Below are 26,549 nucleotides of genomic sequence, written 5' to 3' on the forward strand. Positions count from 1 at the left end.
CATATTATTCAATTGAGCGCCCTCGTTTTTAAAAGCACGTTTGGCCTCAGAAACGAATATTTATTTATTTACTTATTTTTTTTATTTATTTATGAATACTAGCTTATATATTATTCATTTAGAAAGGGCAAATACTATAATATGAAAAAAATCAACGTCGAATGTGAAATAATGTCAACGAATAAGTATTTTGACTTCCATACAAGATGCTAAATCACCTATTGCTAAAATGGAACAGCTACATGGCTAATGAGTAACCTGGAAACTATATAAAAACACCAAGCATAAAAAACTTTTGAAAAGTAGAAATACATGCAGCATATTTTATGCTAAATGGGCCTTTAATTCTCGATTGCCTTTTTGTTTTGCGTCTAGTCCTAGTCAGTGTTTTATGTCGTGTATTCAAAATAAGGCTAGAGATTATTTTTATTTGTGTGGACATTAAAGTTTTCTTCTTTCTGTTCTTGTTTTTACTTACTACGTTTTTTTTCTATATGTTCTAACTTTTACTTCGATAGGTCGACAAATGACCCTTTAAAAAAGTCTTGTTATATATACTAGCATATAATTATAGAAAGGCTTTAATTAGGGAAAGTTGGGATATTGAAAATAAATACACCTCATCGTAGTGCAAAAAAGGAACCAGTGTTTCCGATTGTTGTTCTTTGTGAGTCAGTGTTCACCTTAAAGTGACATTATGCCAATTCAAGTATAAATGGCGAGTGCTAAGGTAAAAATAAAAATAACTTCATAAGTTGCAACAAATATGTCCATTGTTTTTATTTTATTGTGCAAAAATAGTCATTAATCCACATGGAAATTTCTATAAATTCATATCGTTCGTTCTGTATCAGTTATGTTCAATTTATTTTAAAAAGATTGGGACAGTCTTTTTATAATTAAGGTAGTTTTTTACAGTTTAACCTAAATATTCTTCAGTGTAACTTATGGGTCAATCACTATTACAAAAAATAATCTTTTGAAATACATTACTAATTCAGCTCAACTCGGCTCAACTTGCCTACAAAAATGAGCATAATGTCATTTTCATAATATAGCAAATCTTCCCAAATAAATATGTGGGTCTCCATCATAGACGCTCTATTAAATATGCTAAATATCTGGAAAAAATGTGATATATACGATATTTGTTTGTGAATAGGGGAAGAGTGACTTTAACAACTAAGGATATGGGTTGCGTGCGAGCACCCGATGGGTGTAAGTCAAAACCCTGGCCACATGTCAACAATTACTCAGTTTGCCATATAAACATCCTACCATGTTGTTTTGCGGGGTGTGTCTTAAAAACAATTACTAATGTTGTTTAACTGTTTGATGCTAATTATAAACATAAAAATACTCTTACTTAACCTCGATATTCATTTTCTTCCAAATATGGACATAACCCATCAAAATAGCAGGAAATTATTCATACACGAAAGGAAAAACAAGATTACGTTTTTAAGTGACCATTTTAAGATAAACTCATTTAAAGAAATTTGAAAAAGTTTTTTTAATGACAGGGAAACAAAATACTTAACACTATCATAAACATTCTACACGTAACAGCAGATGAGTTCATAAATATACACACAGCTCAGAGGTGAACTGACCATGTTCCTGCTGATGTTTCAATCATGACAAAACCATTCATCTTTTTTTTTTAATTTTTTTTTTTTTTTTTTTTTTTGGGGGGGGGGGGGGGGTAATTTCAGTCGGTCGTATATAATTTTAAGGCAGAAGCTCCGGCCCAATCCCAGTATCCTCAGGTGTCCCTCAAGGTTCTTTCTTAGGACCCCTCCTGTTTCAAGTTTATAATAAATCATTACTTATCTTTTGTTAACCTTGCCAGTTTAACGCTTTAAAACGTCTAAATCCCGATAAGAGGCTCTTCATTGTTGGGAGATCGTGGTGATGAACGCTTTCAAACACTTCACACCAAGTAGGATCTGGAGTGGTTCTCATTACTATAAACTGGTATATGCTTTAACCATTGTTTAATGGGCGTGTCCTGTTTTTAATATAGAACTGTAAATGCTTTCACTATGTAATGAAAACAGCCAGTGGTGTGTATTCTGACAAGACTATATCGTATATGGCAGTGTAACAGTTTGGTTAGCTCAAAAGGCAAAGCGTTGGACATTGAATCGGGCCGGTGCAAGTCAACTTTCGTTATGAATGATCATGAAATACTTTCTACGCTCTATGATTCTGCATTTGGTTGTACAGAAGTTATCGATTCCTTTCAAAAGTGATGGCACTAGCACTAATAAATAGCTGGACAGCATGTCCATGAGCGATGTGGTGGCTGAACAATGCTCTGGTAAATTAAATTAAAAGACTAACTGCCATGATCTGGAGAGTACACTACCAAAGGGGATTTTAACGATGCCTGGACTCTATATTACGGTCAGTTGTGACCAAAACTAGGTCCCTAATATACATATATAGAGTCCTTGCGCCGTTACAGCCCCTCCCCCCCCGGGGGCCCCTTTGATCACCACAGTGTTACTGGGAGAATGAAGCACAAAGAAAGGTTTTTTTTGCATCGTTTTTGTAATTTCACAAAACAATCAATCAGGGCATTACACATGGAATTACTGGTACACTATACTAATTCAATGTGGCTAATTTTGTAAATAAACTTAGATAATACAATAAGAAATTTCAAACACAAATTTTATGCATTTTGTACAAGTTGAATTTAAATCACTGCAAATCATAAGTCAGAGAATCAATGAAAAAATTAAACAATCACATTCAGATTAACAATTATAAAGCAGACAGAGTGAATTTTTGAATGAACATTAATAACATTTCAGGAATATATTTTTCATGTAAACATTGCATAAACACTCTATATATATCTATGACATTGTTCTCAGTACTCTTATGCAAAGGTCACAGACACTTTAATCTGTAAGTGGTCTTTTCTCAATGGTCTCTTGTACTGGAAAGTATACTCAACATCACTAGTTTCGCGTCATCACTTATTTCACTGTCATAGTAATGGCATATTTCCACTGACCAGTGTTAAAATTGGTCAAGATTGACATATTTTAGTCATTCATCTAAACACCTAAGTTTTTGTGCAACATATCTGGTTTATTTTTTTTTAAACAGATCAACATCTTACTCATAAAATATGGCCATAGATACTGCAAAATCAATCATTAACTCATTATTACTTCATTTTTTTTCTGTTTCTTTTTAAAACATTAGTACATGTTTCTAAAGTGTGACTTTCTTGAAATATTTTGCCATTCCTGACGCTTTAAGCACAAATTTACAAACATGTATGTCATACAAATTGAATTTCATGACGTATACTATCTCACAAATTATATTTCTCTTCAAATGGCATAAACAATGTCACAAGTTTTTTTTATTGAATTGCAAATAACCAAATCCTGCAAATTGTATACCACAAAATTTATACACATATTTCTCACGGATTGAAATGTCACAAAATCTTGATAATGTCACACTGATTAAATGTTACAGGCAGTTGATGATGCCACAATGAATGAATGTCACAAACAGTTGATGCCACACTAATTAAATGTCACAAACAGTTGATGATGTTGCACACCTCTGATGATGCCACAATAAATTAATGTCACAAACAGTTGATGTCACACTGATTAAATGTCACAAAAAGTTGATGATGTCACACAAATTCAGACTGAATGTCACAAACAGCTGATGATGTCACACTGATTCAGATTGAATGTCACAATTTATGATGCCACACTGATTGAATGTCACAAACAGTTTATGATACCACACTGATTGTATATGTCACAAATAGTTGATGATGTCACACTGATTGAATGTCACCAAATTTTCGTACATTAAATATATTGTTACAGTGTTTATAAGATTGAGCACTATAAAATAAACTGTCCAATTCATGGCAAGAAATGATTGATTACATCAGACAGGTTTTACTAGGGTGAACACATTCTTACCATTACAGTAAGTTTACTGGTGCTGGCATGTCTACAAGTCATTTAAATTTGTAGATAGTCTGTAAATGTCACAAATAAATAAATGTTCTACACTTTTTGGAGCTCTTTAATTGTTGATTTTGTTGAATAGCTTGTACTTCGTCAACCTTCTGTTTGAAATTCTTCGCCAACTCAACATTCTACAACAGACAAAAACAACAACACAAATGAGTATGCCCGACTAGTGAAGTTAAAATGACTTTACGGACATAAATGACTAGTGAAGTTAAAACGACTTTACGGGCATAAATGGCTAGTGAAGTTAAAAGGACTTTACTGGCATAAATGGCTAGTGAAGTTAAGACAACTTTACTGGCATAAATGACTAGTGAAGTTAAAACGACTTTTCTGGCATAAATGGCTAGTGAAGTTAAGACAACTTTACTGGCATAAATGACTAGTGAAGTTAAAACGACTGTACTGGCATAAATGGCTTGTGAAGTTAAGACAACTTTACTGGCATAAATGGATAGTGAAGTTAAAACAATTTACTGGCATAAATGACTAGTGAAGTTAAAACAACTTTACTGGCATAAATGGCCAGTGAAGTTAAAACGACTTTACTGGCATAAATGGCCAGTGAAGTTAAAACGACTTTACTGGCATAAATGTCCAGTGAAGTTAAAACGACTTTACTGGCATAAATGACTAGTGAAGATAAAACGACTTTACTGTCATAAATGACTAGTGAAGATAAAACAACTTTACTGGCATGAATGGCCAGTGAAGTTAAAACGACTTTACTGGCGTAAATGGCTAGTGAAGTTAAAACAACGTTACTGGCATAAATGGATAGTGAAGTTAAAACAATTTACTGGCATAAATGACTAGTGAAGTTAAAACAACTTTACTGGCATAAATGGCCAGTGAAGTTAAAACGACTTTACTGGCGTAAATGGCTAGTGAAGTTAAAACAACGTTACTGGCATAAATGGCTAGTGAAGTTAAAATGACTTTACGGGCATAAATGGCCAGTGAAGTTTAAACGACTTTACTGGCATAAATGGCTAGTGAAGTTAAAACAATTTACTGGCATAAATGGCTAGTTAAGTTAAAACAACTTTACTGGCATAAATGGCTTGTGAAGTTAAAACGACTTTACGGGCATAAATGGCTAGTGAAGTTAAAACAATTTAATGGGCATAAATGGCTAGTAAAGCTAAATTAACTTTACAGGCATAAATAGCTAGTAAAGTTAAAACAACTTTAAGGGCATTTACAGGCTAGTGAAGTTAAAACAATTTAATGGGCATAAATGGCTAGTGAAGTTAAAACAACTTTACAGGCATAAATGGCTAGTGAAGTTAAAACAACTTTACAGGCATAAATGGCTAGTGAAGTTAAAACAACTTCATGGGCATAACTTGTCATGGTTTAAATTTACAGAAAGATTTAGTAAAACAAGAAGTCATGTGTAAGATATACTTACACACAACTGTCCTCAAAGCTCAATAGTTAAACAAGGAAGAAGAAGGAGACTTCAATATCCCAAAAGGAGTTTAATTAATTAAAATTCCGACCCAGGACAATCAATGATTATGACCCCGATTTATTACCAATTAAAGAGACTTCAAATGTCATGCTGAAAATTATTTCAGACTACGCTAATCTCAATTATTTTATTTGTTGTTTTTTACGCTGATTTTTACATATTTAGGTAATATCTTCTCAGTGGGTCCACCTCACCAGATTTCCTGGATAACTAACCAGTAATAACCAACGTTCAACAAGTGGCTAAACCAGCAGTGAGAGACCAATGACCATTAAACTTAATGTCCCATATCAATTGTCACAAAGAAATTTCGCCACACAGGGGGATCATACCAGCAACCCTGGCATTACAATTTGATTTTATCCCTTTTGAAATGCACAAGTCCAGTTTAAGGTAAATAAAAACAAGCAACACAACATAAGAAAATATATAAGTTTACCTTAAACTTGACAGCCAACTGTTCAACCCTACACTCCCCTTCAGAATAATCTTGAGCTGTCCAGCACCATGCGGTCTCTGATGTATTCATTGGTGTGACTGTGATATCTGGGGTTAGTAAATGGTTACAAGCTAACTTATGCACCTGCTCTCTCCGTAACAGAAATCGGTACTTTCCTAAAAATAAAATAACAAAATTTGATAACTACAATAATAATAATAATAATAACAACACAATTGCAAACATTTATGTAAAGTGCGTTTAATCATATTAAGGAAAACACACACGATTGTTGCAGAGTTTCAATAAATCACCAGCAAGTTGCAAGCAAAGTATCAAGTTTGCCTCGTTCACACCACATTAACACTTTGCTTGCTAGCGGTCAATGAATCTTTTAAGACGACCAAATTCAGACCAAGATCAGTCAGTACTTAGTTTGAAATTTTTCCTAAATATGATGAATGCTTTTATCCATATTGAAAGATGGATTGAAGGAGTCCATTTAATATATTAAGTGTAGAAACAGTTAAAATCATTTTTTGTTCTCAAAATGGTACCAGGAAAAAAGATTATCACTAACAAAATATGAATGGTTCATTTCAAAGAGACACACAGTACTGCCAAAACAAAACCAAAAATCTTTCAGTGGATATCATGCTCCACTCTTGTCAGTACTGGGTAATATAGGTAACGCAAAGAAGAAAAGTGGTCATAATTCTGCACAAATGCTTGAAATAGATACTTGCCCTTGATAGTGAACAAGTATTTCTAGTCTGAAGTGAAAACGTGTAAAATATTTATCTTTGCCAATATTTTAATAAATTGACTTTAAAAGAAAACTCCTTGTCAATGGGTAAAAAAAGCACCATAAGCTGGGCTTAATATCTCAAGAAAACATAAATTTTTACCAACAATTGATTAAAATATAATTGAAGTTTTCTTTCAGTCTTGGAAAAAAGGAGCTAAAAAAACAACTTTTAACCAACTCATTTAACATGTCCTCACTAGCAAACAAATAGATAAACAAATATCACTTTAAATTTCAATGAACTTCTATATAAAACACAACTCATTCTAATTTCTCTAAAAGAAATTCTTTCACAGCATTTGATAACTTTACCATTTGGTTTATGTTTCAGAATTTTCATTTCTCCGATGCCTTTTTCCTTCCACTGTCCCGCATCTTTATCGAACCGGAAGAGTTTCGCTCGCTGTGAAAACTCTACAACATCATCTTCTTCCCCTGGAAAATAATTATTGACATTAAAGGATACTAAGTTAGATACACAAAATATAATCACTTATCATTAAAGGAAATCTATACAACATCAAAAAACACCAATCTTATTCCAATTCTTTCTGAAAATACTCCTAAAATGGACTTCTCCACAGAAAATGCAGTGTACTTGAAAAGAAAAGGAAGGAGTCTTTTACCAGTTTTAACATCTACAAGTTCAGGAAGTGGTACTACTGGCTCAAAGTGTTGCTCCTCCCCTTGCTGGACCTCCCCCTCATCACCACTCCCGCCTTCAGTTGCTCCGCCTCCTCCACCAAACAGCTGTCTTCCAGCATCTTGCCAGTGGAATGGTTTACTTGGATCTGTATTCAATTATGTGTTTAATATTTAATATATAATTCATGTAAATAAAAAGGAACACTTGAGTGGTAAAAGAAGAACAAAATTAAACTGAATCTATCCAAAGTTTCTTACTTTATACAGATTTGTTATTGCATCTTATAATGTGAACAAATATTAATTATTATATGTGTACAACTGCTAAAGTTTCTTTGATTGTGATGAGCATCAGTTTACAATCAAATACATGAGAGGATAAAATGTTTATCATTCAAATAACTTAAAGGAGTTATCTAGCAAGTCTTACTTACTTTTCTTACTATGCTTTCATTTCCTAAAAACATCTCTAACCTTATATTTGCCTTTAGCAGCACATGATTTTAGCCATACCATGCCATTACATTTGTTAATTGTAGGAAACTGTTTTGTGCAGATTGAAAGATGTAACAATCATATGGCGACTTTCTAGCTTTACTGATGGAGGAAATCCTCATATGCTACTCTAGGCAATATTTTTGGCACAAGGAGGCAAATGATTAGAACCAACGTCATTCCTTAAGCTAGCTGGGTATCATTGGAGTACAACCATTGCCCAACATAAACATGTTTTGTTTTTAGTTGGCTAAAAAGTCGCACCAACACTGTAAAGGTCATATTGTAGCGTTCCAGCTTCAACAATGGATGAAGACCTTAGGTGCCCCTTAATGCATTATTTTAGGCACAAACGGGCACCTAAGTAGAACCAAAAACAGTTCGTAAGCTGACTACCAAGTTGATAGCATCCTCACATGAAAGATCCGAAGTCCCCGGTGGAATTTGAACCCGCAGCGATGAGGTGCAAGTCCTATACTTACCTTATGTACTTTTTATGTAACTGGGTTATTGCTAATCGTCGAATCTAAATTTTATGACACAAAGAAAAGAATCAGTACATACTATTAGTAAATGAACTAGCTCCACCTCCTGCTGCTAGAGCTGCAAATGAGAACTGATTAGACCCGCCTCCAAATACAAACTTTTCTGATGGTTTCTCTTCAGCTAAAATGAAAACAATACAGTAAAAACTCTGAAAACCGGTCCGGACTTAACCAAAAGTCCGGTTTTCAGAGGATTCCGGTTTTCAGAGGTTTTATACATTTATTGATAATTATGATATGTTTGAACAATGACTTTGTTCAATCATTTTTTATTTACTTTTTAGCCCTTTTGTCTAAATGATGTAAATCATATTTTAATTTCTTTTTATAATATAAATGTCTTAAGTAATTTCATTATGCAAATCCAGAAATTAAAACACCTCATTGTCTGAAATTTTATTATTAGCTTTAAAATATGTAACAAGATATGTTTGTAAAACATGTATGCCCCCTATCAGCAGCCAATTAGTCATGTGATAAGGTTATTATGCATGACTTCTGACCCAGTGATCAAACAATTAATAAGGGTTATAAAGTATCTACTGGTCATGACCTTGACCTTTAACCCCTTGACCCAAAACTCAATAGGGGGTCATCTGCTGTCACGACCAATCATCAAACAAAGTTTGAAGTTCCTAGGCCTAGGCGTTTTAGTAAATTGATCAGAAACCGTTTTACCTACAAGGTCAATGTGACCTTGACCTTTGACCCCTTGACCCCAAAATCAATAGGGGTCATCTGCTGGTCATGACCAATCACCATGCAAGTTTGAAGTTCTTAGGCCTAAGGGTTCTCTTATTATTGATCGGAAACCGTTTTAACATACAAGGTCAATGTGACCTGACCTTTGACCCCAAAATCAATAGGGGTCATCTGCTGGTCATGACCAATCACCATGCCAAGTTTGAAGTTTCTAGGCCGAAGCGTTCTTTAGTTATTGATCAGAAAACCGTTTTTACTTACAAGGTCATTGTGACCTTGACCTTTGACCCTTGATCCCAAAATCAATAGGAGTAATCTGCTGGTCATGACAAATCACCATACCAAGTTTGAAGTTCCTAGGCCTAAGCGTTCTTGAATTATTAATCAGAAACCGTTTTTACTTAAAAGGTCAATGTGACTTGACCTTTGACCCCTTCACCTAAAACTCAATAGGGTCATCTGCTGGTCATGACCAATCATCACACAAAGTTTGAAGTTCCTAGGCCTAAGCGTTTTTAGTAAATTGATCGGAAACCGTTTTTACCTACAAGGTCAATGTGACCTTGACCTTTGACCCCTTGACCCCAAAATCAATAGGTCATCTGCTGGTCATGACCAATCACCATACCAAGTTTGAAGTTCCTAGGCATAAGGGTTCTTAAGTTATTGATCGGAAAGCATTTTTACGTACAAGGTCAATGTGACCTTGCCCTTTAACCCCTTAACCCCAAAATCAATAGGGGTCATCTGCTGGTCATGACCAATCACCATACCAAGTTTGAAGTTCCTAGGCCTAAGGGTTCTTTAGTTATTGATCGAAACCGTTTTTACCTAAGAGGTCAATGTGACCTTGACTTTGACCCCTAGACCCCCAAAATCAATAGGGGTCATCTACTGATCATGACCAATCACCATCTCTAAGTTTGAAGTTCCTAGGCCTAGAGGTTCTTTCATTATTGATCGGAAACTGTTTTTACCTACAAGGTCAATGTGAACCTTGACCTTTGACCCCTTAACGCCAAAAATCAATAGGGGTCATCTGATTGTCATAACCAATCACCATACCAAGTTTTTGAAGTTCCTAGGCCTAAGGGTTCTTTGTGTTATTGATCAGAAAACCGTTTTTAATTAAAAGGTCAATGTGACCTTGACCTTTGACCCCTTGACCCCAAAATCTATACGGGTCATCTACTGATCATGACCAATCACCATACCAAAGTTTGATGTTCCTAAGCCTTAAGGTTCTTTAGGTATTGATCGGAAACCGTTTTTACCTACAAGGTCAATTGACCTTGACCTTTGACCCCTGACCCCAAAATCAATAGGGGTCATCTACTGATTCATGACCACATCACCATACCAAGTTTTTGAAGTTCCTAGCCTGAGGGTTCTTTTGTTATTGATCAGAAACTGTTGTTTTAATTAAAAGGTCAATGTGATCTTGACCTTTGACCCTTGACCCAAAAATCTATACGGGTCATCTACTGATCATGGACCAATCACCATACCAAGTTTGAAGTTCCTAGGCCTTAAGGTTCTTTAGTTATTGATCGGAAACCGTTTTTACCTACAAGGTCAATGTGACCTTGACCTTTGACCCCTTGACCCCAAAATCAATAGGGGTCATCAACTGGTCATGACTAATCACCATACCAAGTTTGAAGTTCCTAGGCCTTAAGGTTCTTTAGGTATTGATCAGAAACTGTTTTTGCTTTCAAGGTCAATGTGACCTTGACCTTTGACCCCTTGACCCCAAAATTAATAGGGTCATCTACTGATCATGACCAATCACCATACCAAGTTTGATGTTCCTAAGCCTTAAGGTTCTTTTAGGTATTGATCGGAAACCGTTTTTACCTACAAGGTCAATGTTGACCTTGACCTTTGACCCCTTGACCCCAAAATCAATTAGGGGTCTCTACTGATCATGACCAATCACAATACCAAGTTTGAAGTTCCTAGGCCTTAAGTTCTTTAGTTATTGATCAGAAACCGTTTTTGCTTACAAGGTCAATGTGACCTTGACCTTTGACCCCTTGACCCCAAAATCAATAGGGGTCATCTACTGATCATGACCAATCACCATACCAAGTTTGAAGTTCCTAGGCCTTAAGGTTCTTTAGTTATTGATCGGAAACCGTTTTTGCTTTTTAAGGTCATGTGACCTTGACCTTTGACCCCTTGACCCCAAAAATCAATAGGGGTCATCAACTGGTTCCATGACTAATCACCATACCAATTTGAAGTTCCTAGGCCTTAAGTTCTTTAGTTATGATCAGAAACTGTTTTTGCTTTCAAGGTCAATGTGACCTTGACCTTTGACCCTTGACTCCAAAATCAATAGGGTCATCTACTGGTCATGACCAATCACCATACCAAGTTGAAGTCCTAGGCCTTAAGGTTCTTTAGTAATTGATCGGAAACTGTTTTTTGCTTTCAAGGTCAATGTGACTTTGACCTTTGACCCCTTGACCCCAAAATCAATAGGGGTCATCTTACGGTCATGACAATCACCATACCAAGTTTGAAGTTCCTAGGCCTTAAGGTTCTTTAGTTATTGATCGGAAAACCGTTTTGCTTTCAAGGTCAATGTGACCTTGACCTTTGACCCCTTGACCCCAAAATCAATATGGGGTCATCTACTGTCATGATCCAATTCACCATACCAAGTTTGAAGTTCCTATCCTAAGGGTTCTTTAGATTATCACCTCGGAAACATTTCGGTCTACGGGACCCGACGGACCGACAAGTGCAAAGCAATATACCCCCTTTTTTTCAAAATGGGGGCATAATAAATAGAATTTAGTATTACTTTTTTGCATATAATTGATATCAAAATTTAAAAGAAAATAGGAATCATTTTTAAACAAGGGTGCCATCCCGTTTACGAAAGCTTTAGATGGAGATGGGGGCATTATGGATAAGTGTTATCTAGCAAGCAAGTTTTTATTCTTGGCACTGTGTTGTTAAATGAACCTTAAACAAATCAGTAGGGAAGATATGCACAGGATGTGTGACCTTGACCTTCGGTCGCAGGGACCTGAATTTTATGCACGGCACTCAGCCTCACAATGATGAACATTTGTGCCAAATTATATTGAAATCCCTCTATGCATGTAGAAGTTTTGCTCCAGACAAGCGTTTTCTATGAGCTCTAACTGTGACCTTCACCTTTGACCTAGAGACTTGGTTCATGTGCAGGCACTACGTCTCATGGTGGTGAACAATTCTATAAAGTAACATTAAAATTCCTTCATGCATGTAGAAAAATATGCTCCAGACAACATCCTGGATATTTAATTCATCTCCAGTGACCTGTGACCTTGCAAATATTAACCTAAATTTAAATGTCCACACCTGTAGTCATGATAGTTACCATTTGTGCTACAATCCATCAATATAATGATGACTAAATGGTCCCTATACACATCTTCAAAGTTTGTATCTGAACTTGACCTCTATGTGTAACCTTGACTTTGGTCACAGGGATCTGAATTTTGCGTGCTACACTCAAGCCTCACAATGGTGAAACATTTGTGCCAAGTTATATTGAAATCCCCCTATGAATGAAGAAGTTTTGCTCCGAAAAGCGTTTTGCAATGAGCTCTAAGTGTGACCTTGACCTTTGACCTGGATCATGCATGGAGCAATACATATCATGGTGGTGAACATTTCCATAAAGTATTATAAAAATTCTTCCATACATGTAGGAGATATGCTCCAGACAAAATCTGGATATTTCACCATCTTTAGTGACCTTGACCTTGCACTATATTGACCTAAAGTACATGGTCACAGCCGTAGTCGATGATAATGACCATTTGTGTTACAATCCTCAATAAAAAATGATTAAATCGTCCCTATACACATCTTCATATTTTTATCTAAACTTTGACCTCTATGTGTGACCTTGACCTTGGCTGCAGGGACCTGAATTTTGTGCACGACACTCCGCCTCACAATGGTGAACATTTGTGCCAAGTTATATTGAAATCCCTCTATGCATGTGGAAGTTTTGCTCCGGACAAGCGTTTTTCAATGAGCTCTAAGTGTGACCTTGACCTTTGACCTAGAGACCTAGTTCATGTGCGTGACATGGCTTCTCATAATGGTGAACATTTCTATGAAATTTTATTAAAATCCCTCCATGTGTGTAGGAGATATGCTCCGGACAAAATCTGGATATTTCATCATCTTTAGTGACCTTGACCTTGTATATATTGACCTAAATTATATGTATCACAGCCATAGTCTTGATAATGACCATTTGTGTTACAATCCCTCAATAAATGATGACTAAATGGTCCATATACACATCTTCATATTTTTATCTGACCTTTGACCTAGAGACCTGGTTCATGTGCGCGACACTGCTCCTCATAGTGGTGAACATTTCTATGAAGTTTCATTAAAAATCCCTCCATACATGTAGAGAATATGCTCCAGACAAAATTGGACGCCGCCCGCCCGCCCGCCCGCCCGCCAGGGGCGTTCCCATAATACGTCCCGTTTTTTCAAACGGGCGTATAAAAAGTCTTTCAATTCTTAAGACATTTATATTAAAAGAAAACATAACACATTAAAAACATTTTTAAAAAATCATACCTATAGAGGAAAGAGACACAAATTTGATGAAAGAGCTATAATTTAATTGACAATAACAAATTAACATACACTGACAAGTGTTTTCACACCTGCATAGATAAAAGGAGATGACCATTATCTGGTAATTGAACATGTCACCTGTTGAGATTATGTTTAGATCTACATTAAAGTACACAGAAAGTTGACACTTTAAATTGCTGTCCGGTTTTCAGAGGATTTTTTGTGCATGTCTAGCGTTAGAAACCATAGAAAATCGTCCGGTTTTCGGAATTCAGAGGTTCCGGTATTCAGAGGATTTTTTTCAATGAACATATAGGGAGAAAATACGGGACTTTTAAAATGGTCCGGTTTTCAGAGGATTCCGGTTTTCAGAGGGTCCGGTTTTCAGAGTTTTTACTGTAGTAAGCTCACAATAAAATGCTTAACACTTCAGAGAATCTTAATACCCTGTGTACATAAATGACCAAATTGTTTTAAAACTTTAAATGAATTCTTTCATCTTGAAAGAGTTAGTATCTTATTTCTTCCTATGCTGTCACAGGAGTAACAAATTTGAAAGTTTTCCACAAATGTATTATTAACTCTTCCATTGGATTAAAAGAATTGTTTTAATTGTAAACAACATGAAGTTTTTCATTCTTGTAAAATTCAACAACATACCATTTGTGTCTCCATCTTCATCATCATCATAATCATCGTCATCATCCTCGTCGTCGTCATCATCTTCGTAATCATCATCATCGTCGTCATCATCATAATTTTCTTCCTGTTCATGCACCTGACCACGAGAATAACTCTGACTAGCATCTCCTCTTGCCGCTTCATAATTTGGAAACTCATCGTTGCATCCACGGCAGCCAGGACATGGTGGTCTCCTTGTATACAGAAAGAAATGGTCTGGTAACATTAATTCTCGAGCCTTCTTTATTTCTTCTTCAGTTGCTTCCTCGACACCTGTGATTATAACATCATCTTCAGAGTCGCCACCAGAAGTTTCAGTTTCCTGCACCCCGCTAACCGCACCAATAGTTTCTACAACAGGCAGTGATTTAGTGTCTTGTTTCACTTTTGGCCTAGTACCACTAATTCTACCTTTAGCTTCAGTCACAGCATTTTCGAACTTCTTCGCAATATCTTCAGTTTTAAATTTGATAGAAAATTGCTCCGGTTTAGGTTCACCCTCAGCAAAGTCCATAGCAGACCATACCAGGGCACAACCTTTGCTATTTGGCATTGGAGTTAATTTCAGATCGGGGTAAATGTAATGATTACAACATAACTTCAGAATTTGTTCTCTTCTCATGACAATACGGGCTTTGTTATTTTCAGATTGGTATAAAACTTTAATATCTCCAATTCCCCTCTCCTTCCATTCACTGTTAGTGAAACGGAACAATTTGGATCGATGGGAGAATATGATTTCTTCATCTTCCTCTCCAGTTTTCACATCAACATGATCAGGCAGCTCTATAACCGGTTCAAAGTGGATATGTGAATCATCACCTTCTTTGTTTACATAAAAACCTTCTTCGGAAATTTCTGGAGATTTCGGTGATTTTACTCCAGCAACATTTGGCGGAGCTTTAAGAGGACTTTTTTTCAGAGGTGTCATACTCATAGAGAAGTTAAAGCCAGAACCGAGGGAAGCAGTTGGCTGAGGTTTATTTTCTTCTGCAGTTGGTGCAAAGGTGAACTTAAATCCTTCATCTGTTGCTGAGGACTTTATTTCTTCTGGTTTCTTTCCAGCAGCTGTTCCAAACATAAAACCAGTTGGGCCTTCACTAACTACAGATTTGACATCTGTTTCTTTGGTACCTGCCTTTCCCCCAGTTAGAGAAGTAGCCAATGAGGAACCAGTAAAACTAGGAGCTTTATTCTCCGGACGAGCTGTACCACAGCATGGACATTTCTCAACTAGACCTTCATTGTTAACATAGCAACCATTACATGTCCAACTATCAGGGCTGGCTAAAAACTTTGCAAGAAGACTTTCTCCAGCACCTCTCGGCTGATCTGTACCTCCTGTTGTGTTTGCCTGTACATCAGGAGTTGTGGAATCTGGTGTCTCTGAAGTTGCTTCTCCAAATACAAAACTTTTACCAGCACTTGTAGATTGTTTACTGCCAAATATGGTGCTACTAACTGCTGAAGAATCTTGTTTGCCAAAAATTGTGCTTGCGGCAGCAGAAGAGCTTGCTGCCCCACCAAATATACTGCTACTTGTGGTTGATGGTATCCCAAAGATGCCACTTGTGGAAGATGGGGTTCCAAAAATACTACTTGTGTTAGCTGATGTTCCAGAAGTTGGGGTTCCAAATAGACTGCTGGTGGAAGTTGGAGTTCCAAAGACACTGCTTGTTGTTGACTGACTAGTGGAACCAGTACCAAATGTAAATCCACCTGTAGATGCTGAGCTTGTTGTAACTACTGAATTTGTTCCAAAAATACCTTTCTGTTGTGTGGATCCTGCTGAGGGTGTGCCAAAAGAGAAGCCTGATGATGGTTTGCTCTCTGTACTGGCTGTGGTTGGGGTTCCAAACTTAAACCCAGATTCAGTTTCTGGTTTACTGTCTTCTGGCTGTGCTCCTGATCCAAACTTAAACCCAGATTCAGCAGTAGCTTTGCTGCTTGAATCAGCTGCTTGACTTCCAAACTTGAATCCACCTCCAGGTTGTACACTCACTCCTGCCCCTCCACTACCAAATCCTTTAAATCCACCAAAACTAGAAGATTCTGTCTTTACATCCTCTGGCTTTACACCTGGCTTAAGTGTTCCACAGCATGGACATTTCAGTATCTCTCCACCATTGTTAACATAGCAGCCATCGCAAGTCCAAGAACCAGCTTTTGGCTTAAACATGGCAGCCAGATCACCTTTACCCTCTGTGGACTTTGGCTTATCAGATTGCTGCTCTTCTTTAACACTAGAAGCTGCAGTCTTTACTGTACTACTTGTAGAAGATGGTTGAGAACCAAACTTAAATTCAGATTCTGTACTGGGTTTGCTACCTCCACCAATAGATTGACTACCAAACTGAAATCCAGAACTAGATGCTGGTTTGCTATTTTCTGGCTGTGCTCCTGATCCAAACTTAAATCCAGATTCAGCAGAAGCTTTGCTGCTTGAATCAGCTGCTTGACTTCCAAACTTGAATCCACCTCCAGGTTGTACACTCACTCCTGCCCCTCCACTACCAAATCCTTTAAATCCACCAAAACTAGAAGATTCTGTCTTTACATCTTCTGGCTTTACACCTGGCTTAAGTGTTCCACAGCATGGACATTTCAGTATCTCTCCACCATTGTTAACATAGCAGCCATCGCAAGTCCAAGAACCAGCTTTTGGCTTAAACATGGCAGCCAAATCACCTTTACCCTCTCCGGATTTTTCCTCCTTGGTTCCTGTTTTACCAGATGGTGCATTAGTTGAATCTTCATTTTGAGCTTCAGGCAATTCAGCTTGGCATTTCTCATATACTTTTTTAAACTTGTCAGCAATATCCACAGATTTAAACTTCACAGCAAATTTCTCAAGTTTCATCTCACCTTCAGCAAAATCTGTTGCATTCCAAACCCAAGCTCTATCAGATGAAGTCATTGGAGCAAGTTTCATATTTGCTGTCAATTTATGATTGGCACATAACTTCAATACCTGTTCACGTCTCATCAAAATTCTGACATTCTTTGTTTCACGATGTCGTAAAATCTTAATGTCACCTACTCCTCGCTCTTTCCACTGTTTTGCATCCGGGTCAAACCGGAATAATTTTGCACGCTCACAGAACATTTTTTCTTCCTCTTCTTCACCTGTCTTTGTTTCAACTAGATCTGGTAACTGAATTACTGGTTTAAAGTCTACATTTGGCTCATATTCTTCAATATGGTCATCTGACCCTGTTGAAATGTTGTGGCGTCTAGGTGGAGTTTTGCCAAACACTGGCATACCAGCACCTGCAAATCCTTTCTGATCACCGGAGCCTTGGAAAGCAGGAATTGTTGCACTTTGAGCTGCCAAGCTTCCAAATGATGGAGAGTTATTCTGTCCAAACGTGAAAGGTGCTGAAGAACCCTGACTTCCTGCTGTGGACTGGGTGGCATCACTTGCTGTTGTTTTAGCAGGTGCAACTGTTGGCTTTGATGGTGTCAGTGAAAATCCCATAAACGGCTTTGGACCCGAGGAAGCACTTGTTGTTGGAGTATTCTGATCTTTAACCTTATCATCTGTCTTTGGTTCAGTTATTTTTGGAGTAGATGTGAAGGAAAACCCTTTGAATACAGTTTTCTGTGGAGTTGTAGCTGTTGGAGCTGGACTGGTTCCCTCTTGGTGTTTAGCAGCAAGGTTGCTCAAAATTGAAGATGCAGAACCAGGCTGAACTTGACCCTGTGCTGCAGCAATGGGGGTACCTCCAGGCTTAACACTTCCAGTAACACTTGTTGTGGCAGCTGGGATTCCAACAGATCCTGGGATAAGTAAAGGCTTTGCTTCTGATGTTTGGCTAGGAATTACTGCATTAGGAGGCATCATTGTGGTGGCAGGTTTATTAGGTGTCATCTGTGCTGGAGTTGGTTTGGGTTGCATAGCTGGAGAAATGGCTGGTTGCATGGCTGGTGACACTGCAGGTACTGTTCCAGGTTTCACTGCCATTCCAAATTGCCCCTGCATCATACCAGGCTGCATAGGAAGGGTTGATGGCTGAACTTGCGGGCTGTTTTGTGCGAAGTAGCCAGGTCCGGGTAATTGTGAAGGTTGCTGCTGGGGAACAAGTGCAGGGTATCCCGTACCATATTGTATAGACTGACCTCTCAGAGCATTAACAAACATTCCGGCACTTGTAGGATTCAAAGCTCGAACCTGTTGCTGTTGTTGTTGTTGCTGCTGTTGCTGAGGTGAATAAGTAATAGTTGATTTACCTTCCACACCAGCTTTATGTCCGAATGGCCATTCCTGAATAAGATTCTGATCTGCATTGAAGAATTCACTTTCATTGTCAGGATCGTAGAATTCTCCGTCAACATGGCTAAATCCATCATCGTACGTTGGCTGACCATATGCTGAGCCTGGACGTGGACTTGCTGCGGAGTATCCATATTGTGCCATGTGAGGGGGCAGTCCATTCTGGCCTGGAAAGTCATACACTGATGCCCCTCCTAGAAAATAATAATAATTAAAAAAATTCAACAATAATTATACGTTTTTGATAAATTTAACTAAAATCAAATTCCATTATAAATTTGCATTTTTTTTTTAGTAAACATGTTTTTCTTTGTTTATTTTCTGGTTTTACTAATCAAAATAGCTTACAGGGCAGACCTTTGGTTCCCTCAGTGCACTTATTCAGGCATGGATGGGTACCTGAGTAGAACCACTGATGTTCAATAAGCTAGCTGGATAACTTCCTCATATGAATGAAAGCAATGTCGGGATTTTTACCCACAGTGGAGAGGGGCAAGTGGTTTGTAGTCAACGACTTTAACCACTCGGCCACATATCCTGGCTCGAACCAATAATCCATGGGTTGAAAGCCTAACTGAGCTAACTCTCATCTACCATATTTATGGAATGTTTTCTTACCAAATGACATGTTGACTGGATTCATACGTGGTTGTTGTTGTGGTGTGCCTGGTGGACGGATCATTGACATGCAAGACAACCCTTGTAGAGAAAAAATCTGTAACTGATCCTGTGAAAATATAAATTTTGTTTACTTACCAAAACATTTTTACATTTTAAAAAAATATACAATCAGCAATTATGAAGTGAAGAATTTTTTTCATTAAACGAATTAGTAACAGAAGCATATCATAAAACAATATCATGGTAAACAACATTTCAATTAAAATTTCAAGAAAATGGACCAAAGTTGGAGAGAAAAACTGTACATGTAATACATAACATGTATTACATGCTTAATCAGGAGAGGTCAGTATAGTAACTTCATACAAAGACTTTAAATAATTGTCAGACTTCCAGATATTAATACATCATACCTCCATCTCAAATTTTTCAATTAATAACACAAATATGTGGAATTTTTCTGACTTTTGACAATTTTTATGATAGAGATCAAAGACCATTTACATGTCAAACTAAAGCTTTTGATCAAAGGTTTGTTAAGTCCAAGAAGATAGCCCTTACTTATGTTTGATGGTCGAGGATCCCAAGTCCACTTAGAGATAGACAGATATACTTGATGAGACAAAAACAACATACAATTAAATCTAGCCATCCATGCGTGGGCATACAAAACATCTTTTTGATGTGTTGGTGAAAACATATTTTTGATGTGTGGATGTACTAAAACATATTTTTGATGTGTGGATGTAACAATACATATTTTTGATGTGTGGTTGTAACAAAACATATTTTTGATGTGTTGGTGAAAACATATTTTTGATGTGTGGATGTAATAAAACATATTTTTGATGTGTGGGTGTAACAAAACATATTTTTGATGTGTGGATGTAACAAAACATATTTTTGATGTGTGGGTGTAACAAAACATATTTTTGATGTGTGGATGTAATAAAACATATTTTTGATGTGTGGGTGTAACAATACATATTTTTGATATGTGGTTGTAACAAAACAAATTTTTGATGTGTTGGTGAAAACATATTTTTGATGTGTGGTTGTAACAAAACATATTTTTGATGTGTGGATGTAACAAAACTTATATTTAATGTGTGGTTGTAACAAAACATATTTTTGATGTGTGGATGTAACAATACATATTTTTGATGTGTGGGTGTAACAATACATATTTTTGATGTGTGGATGTAACAATACATATTTTTGATGTGTGGTTGTAACAAAACATATTTTTGATGTGTGGGTGTAACAATACATATTTTTGATGTGTGGGTGTAACAATACATATTTTTGATGTGTGGATGTAACAATACATATTTTTGATGTGTGGGTGTAACAAAACATATTTTTGATGTGTGGATGTAACAATACATTTTTTTGATGTGTGGATGTAATAAAACATATTTTTGATGTGTTGGTGAAAACATATTTTTGATGTGTGGTTGTAACAAAACATATTTTTGATGTGTGGGTGTAAACAATGCATATTTTTGATGTGTGGATGTAATAAAACATATTTTTGATGTGTGGGTGTAACAATACATATTTTTGATGTGTGGGTGTAACAAAACATATTTTTAATGTGTGGGTGTAACAATACATATTTTTGATGTGTGGGTGTAACAAAACATATTTTTGATGTGTGGTTGTAACAAAACATATTTTTGATGTGTGGGCGTAATAAAACATATTTTTGATGTGTGGGTGTAACAAAACATCTTTTTGATGTGTTGGTGAAAACATATTTTTGATGTGTGGATGTAATAAAACATATTTTTGATGTGTGGGCGTAACAACACATTTTTGATGTGTGGGTGTAACAAAACTTATATTTAATGTGTGGGCGTAATAAAACATATTTTTGATGTGTCGGCGTAACCAAAACACGTTTCAAATCACAGTAAACTTACTCTCAAGCTCTTGTTTTCTTCCCTGAGCTGATGTAACTGAGTGAAAATATTGTTTGTGTTTGTTTTCACCGTCTCCTCTAGTGCAGCCAATCTGGACGACAGAGCCGAGTTTACCATATCTAACGCCTTCAACTGCACTTCAATCTTTGTAGGGCTGATATTCGTTCGGTCACGAGACTAAAAAGGGAAACAAATAAATTTCATATAAAATTTGTACCTGTTTATTCAAAACTTCTATTACAGTCTTATGAACTTAAATATCTTTTTTTGTGATTTTAATATGTCTATAGGAAATAGAATATAACGTGTCTTGGAAAATATGTTACAAATTTTTTTTTTTAATAAGGCACAGCTTATTATCAAGTTTTTACTGTATTTCAATTCATTAGAAGTCCATTTTCATTCTTATTTGCATCAGAAAAAGTTTATCTTTCTCCTAATATATAACAAAAGCAGTTGCATCACGAGCCACTTATACACTTATCCTTGGCAAACAAGCCAGAGGCATTGAATGCTTCACATGAGAGAATGATATTACATTTTTACGAGATTACTATAAATACAGAAATTTTGATGATCACAACAATACAAATTTAATTAAATAATTAAGATATTGTCATATATTCACTTGTATTCCAAGTCGTTACATCAAATTAGCTTTCGTTGGTGTTAAAAACATATTTCTTCATATACTTCCCCCCCACCTCCCGTTACGTATTATGTCTCACCAACACAGTAGAGGTCATAAAGTGACTTTCCAGCTTTATTGGTGGAGGAAGACCTCAGGTACCCCTCAGTGCATTATTTAGGGCATAAGTGGGTACCCAAGTAGAACCACTGACGTTCCTTCAGCTAGCTGGACAGATTCTTGACATGAAAGAATTTAAAGTCCCTAGTGGGATTTAAACCTACAGCAGTGAGTGGGCAAGTGGTTTGAAGTCCTTAACCACTTGGCCATGAATGTCCCTCACCTTCCAAGTTACATCAAATTAACTTGTATCAATGTTACAACATCATTCTTTACAGACTGATAAACAGACAGATAGATGCACAACAAAGCTGTAGTTCCCTTTCAGTTAAACACTAGGAAGGGAACAATAAGTATCTAGATGTTTAGTAAAACACGTGCTAAAATGATTTTTAGTATTAAGCCATAAAGACTTGATTAAGAAAATTCTTAGTTGACCCTTTATATGCATTATTCAGGCAGAAGAGGACAATAAAGTAGAGCCACCAAACTTACACCAGCTAGCTGGATAGCTACATAACACAAAATAATGCGAATCTCCTAGTGACATCAGAACTTGATAATAAGAAGTCATTTCAAGTCCGTAACCTGAACCACTTTAACATGAAGGCCTTTTGTAAAAATTGGGAAAATTGACCTAAAGAAACAGATTTGAACATTATCTTGTTTAATGTGCCGCAAAAAAATTACTCACTATAAACCAACAGTTATCTAAAATACATACATGTGAGGGTAGAGGTAGTACAGGGGTTCTAGGACTCGGATGTTTGACTGGTTCTTCATCATCAGTGTCTGTCCCAGACTCGGCTGTATCATACTGCTGACTGGTAGACAAAATACTGTCTACCATACTGCCTCCAGACTCTAGCGAGATCACTTTACATACCACGTCATCTAAATCTCTCCTTACAGCATCCTTTAGCTCCTGATAATGTAAACATTTTGTGGTTTTTTAATAATTTTTAAACATTTTTTCTTTCTCAAAATGATATCAAAATGCTATATAAATCTCTTACAAAAGATTTGATGAGAGGAACAACTGAAACACGAAGAAAGACGATACTCCTGATTCCGGGCATTTTCAAGACAAAACATACATATGATGTCCATACCTAATTTTACATATTTTTTGCAATGACCACTATATGTTGATGGTCTGAAAGTTTAATGGAAAGCTGCTAGGGTTTGCTTTATGAAAGTATGTGCTATTAGGTAATGGCTCAAAAATAACAGTCGTCAGAGCCCGTGGAGATGTACCTAAGAAATTATTTCAACAACAGAAATATAATTCAGACAACTAGTATATATGGTAACAGGCACTCACCTCATTTTGTTCCGTCTCTAGTCTATCAAGAGCCTGATAGAGAGCCGTCTTGGACTTGGACAACATTATCATCTGCTGACTTTGATTGTTACCGGACGAGTTCTGATTTGAATCCTGATCTTCTGCTAACGTACGATAAATCTGCGGAGAGAAGTTAAATTCTGAGTAAGTCAGAGACATGCACTACCTATCAATTTATCTTTTTTGCTTGTCAATTATGTCTATGGTGTACAAAGACATCAAACAATGGCAGTGTGGACCAGTGGTAAACACATCAGACTTGTAATCTAAGGATTGCTGGCTTGTGGGTTCAAACCCTGTCAGGCCCAAGCCATTGTATCCTTGAGCAAGAAACTTTACACTTGATGCTTTGTACTGGTTGGTTCCGGGAACAAATTCCAGAATGTTTCAATAAGCTTATAGCCTCCAACACAATCAAACTAAATAAAAATTTGTATAAAATAAACAACAAGCAAACAACCAATAATCATGCCCTCAATTTCTTAAGCTGATCTTATCTTTCTTGATATTTTAACTCTGGAACCCTTATTTCACACTGATTTTGAGTGCATTTTTATCAAATATTACATGAATCCTAAATAAACTGCTCTTTTGAGGGAATCCCAAGTCAACTTCTCACTCCAGGAAATTCCATGAAAACTCTTTCCATGAGGAAATTTCAATTTAATTCTTCTTTCTATGGTAGAATCCCAAGCAAACTCTTTCCATGAGAGAACCCGACTTAAAACTAACAGGTGTTCTTTTCAATTTTCAATTATAAGACTTATAAAAAAGCGCTTACCAAGCCTATCCTGTATGATGCCTCAGCTTTATACAGACTCTCAAAGGCACTTAATGCCTCCTTATAGTTGCCCTCCTTCATAGCGATGGTTGCCACGGCAAATTTCACCTGTTCTCTAATGTCCTTCACTACTGCAGGGTCAATGATATCATCTCCAGGGAAAAACAACTCTTTGGGCTTTCTGATACTAATATTCCTATCAAAGTAGTAAGAAAATTAAGATAACAAGAGGGCCATGATGGCCCTGAGGTCGCTCACCTGTATATAGGCCCCCCCAACCCCCCCCCCCAACGTTGCAGAGCCAATTTAACCCAAGGGCTTTTATTTGCACAAACTTGGTAGACACACATAAGAAGATGTTTCATGCTAAACATTTAAGCTCTAGCTCATTGGGCTTTTTAAATAAAGATTTTTAAAAAAAAATTTCTATACACATATAGTTAAAAACAATGACACCCCTGGGGCTGGGCCAGTTTTGACCCCATGGCTTTTATTTGAACAAACTTTGTAGACACTTACTAGAAGATGTTTCATGCTTAATATCTAAACTCTAGCTATTTTGGTTTTTTCAAAGAAGATTTAAAGTTTTTGCTAAACACATATAAAGAAAATCAATGACCCCCGGGGCGGGGCCAATTTTGACCCCTGGGCTTGTATTTGAACAAACTTGGTAGACACCTTTTAGAACATGTTTGATGCTCAATATCTTAGCCATAGCTCTTTGAGTTCTTTAAAAGAAGATTTTTTAAGTTTTAACTATATGCATATATGGAAAATCAATGACCCCCCGGGGCGGGGCCAATTTTGACCCCAGGGCTTTTATTTGAACAAACTTGGTAGACACCCATTAGAACATGTTTCATGCTAAATATCTTAGCTCTAGCTCTTTGGGTTCTTTAAAAGAAGATTTTTTAAGTTTTTACTATATGCATATAGGGAAAATCAATGACCCCCCGGGGCGGGGCCAATTTTGACCCCAGGGCTTTTATTTGAACAAACTTGGTAGACACACACTAGAAGATGTTTCATGCCAAATATCTAAGCTCTAGCTCTTTGAGTTCTTTAAAAGAAGATTTTTTAAGTTTTTACTATATGCATATAGGGAAAATCAATGACCCCCGGGGCGGGGCCAATTTTCACCACAGGGCTTTTATTTGAACAAACTTGGTAGACACCCATTAGAAGATGTTTCATGCCAAATATCTAAGCTCTAGCTCTTTGAGTTCTTTAAAAGAAGATTTTTAAGTTTTTACTATATGCATATAGGGAAAATCAATGACCCCCGGGGCGGGGCCAATTTTCACCCCAGGGCTTTTATTTGAACAAACTTGGTAGACACCCATTAGAACATGTTTCATGCTAAATATCTTAGCTCTAGCTCTTTGGGTTCTTTAAAAGAAGATTTTTTAAGTTTTTACTATATGCATATAGGGAAAATCAATGACCCTCAGGGGCGGGGCCAATTTTGACCCCAGGGCTTTCATTTGAACAAACTTGGTAGACACTCACTAGAAGATGTTTCATGCCAAATATATGTTTCATGCCAAATATATAAGCTCTAGCTCTTATGGTTTTTTAAAAGAAGATATTTAAAGTTTTTTCTTTCGGTTGCCATGGCAACCAGAGTTTTGCATGGAATTAAATTCTTTGAACAATTTTTAAAGGTGACCACCAAAGGAACATTCCTGTGAAGTTTGGATGAAATTGGCTTAGTGGTTTATGAGGAGATGTCATTTAAAGGAGAAGTTTACGGACGGACGGACGCCGGACGAAAAGCGATCACAAAAGCTCACCCTGTCACTTTGTGACAGGTGAGCTAAAAATAATAAAATGTAAATACATATCAACCTGTATCATGATATGGAGACTTTCCAACTTTAATGGTGGAGGAAGACCTCAGGTGCCCCTCGATGCAAAATTTCAGGCATAAACAGACATCTGAGGAGAGACATTCTATGACAAAGCAGGTAAAAATACAAACGAATATGTTTTTCGAACTGAACAAGAATGTCTTTCTAAGAAAATACTAGCAAATCAAAATTAGTTTGATAATACATGTACAATTAAAGAATGTTCTCAAAACTACCTTTCAACACAAATGGTCACAACTGACTAAGTTTTAGAAAGTAACTTCGAATGCATGACTACCCCTTTATGCTACCTTCTCCTGAATAACAATAATGATCATATGCTTAGAACAGGGGACACATATTTAAATCTGTAAAGAATGAAAGAACAAAATAATTCTATTCATATAAGGTTTATACTTGCCTATCTTTTCTATCCAACATATCTGAAGCCGCCATCCAGTAAAAATTTGCCCTCCCTAACATACCCGAGAGTTTGGGTGTTACTATTCCCTCCGCATCATGGGATTCTATTTCACGTGCCTGTAAATGACAGAAAACATTTCAATTTAATTTTGTGTGCCTAA

The 26,549-nt window shown here is 36.6% G+C and overlaps 1 protein-coding gene across 1 annotated transcript in view; it reads right to left on the reverse strand.

Moving 5' to 3' along the window:
* Positions 1-3,689: 3,689 nt before the first annotated feature.
* LOC132741444 (ranBP2-like and GRIP domain-containing protein 4) overlaps positions 3,690-26,549 on the reverse strand; it is a 43,720-nt gene continuing 20,860 nt past the window's right edge. Inside the window, exons 17-29 of the mRNA XM_060729601.1 lie at positions 26,383-26,505; positions 25,956-25,963; positions 24,116-24,311; positions 23,314-23,454; positions 22,714-22,914; positions 21,242-21,418; positions 19,314-19,422; positions 14,402-18,889; positions 8,454-8,555; positions 7,376-7,540; positions 7,062-7,184; positions 5,942-6,117; positions 3,690-4,150 (exon numbers count right to left, since the gene is read on the reverse strand). Of these exons, the coding sequence (XP_060585584.1) occupies positions 4,040-4,150; positions 5,942-6,117; positions 7,062-7,184; positions 7,376-7,540; positions 8,454-8,555; positions 14,402-18,889; positions 19,314-19,422; positions 21,242-21,418; positions 22,714-22,914; positions 23,314-23,454; positions 24,116-24,311; positions 25,956-25,963; positions 26,383-26,505 (6,120 nt within the window). The 3' untranslated portion in view covers positions 3,690-4,039. The remainder of the gene's footprint in view (positions 4,151-5,941; positions 6,118-7,061; positions 7,185-7,375; positions 7,541-8,453; positions 8,556-14,401; positions 18,890-19,313; positions 19,423-21,241; positions 21,419-22,713; positions 22,915-23,313; positions 23,455-24,115; positions 24,312-25,955; positions 25,964-26,382; positions 26,506-26,549) is intronic.

This window comes from Ruditapes philippinarum, unplaced genomic scaffold (assembly GCF_026571515.1).
Source record: "Ruditapes philippinarum isolate M1 unplaced genomic scaffold, ASM2657151v2 ctg3171_1_1_1_1, whole genome shotgun sequence".
In the NCBI taxonomy this organism is placed as follows: domain Eukaryota; kingdom Metazoa; phylum Mollusca; class Bivalvia; order Venerida; family Veneridae; genus Ruditapes; species Ruditapes philippinarum.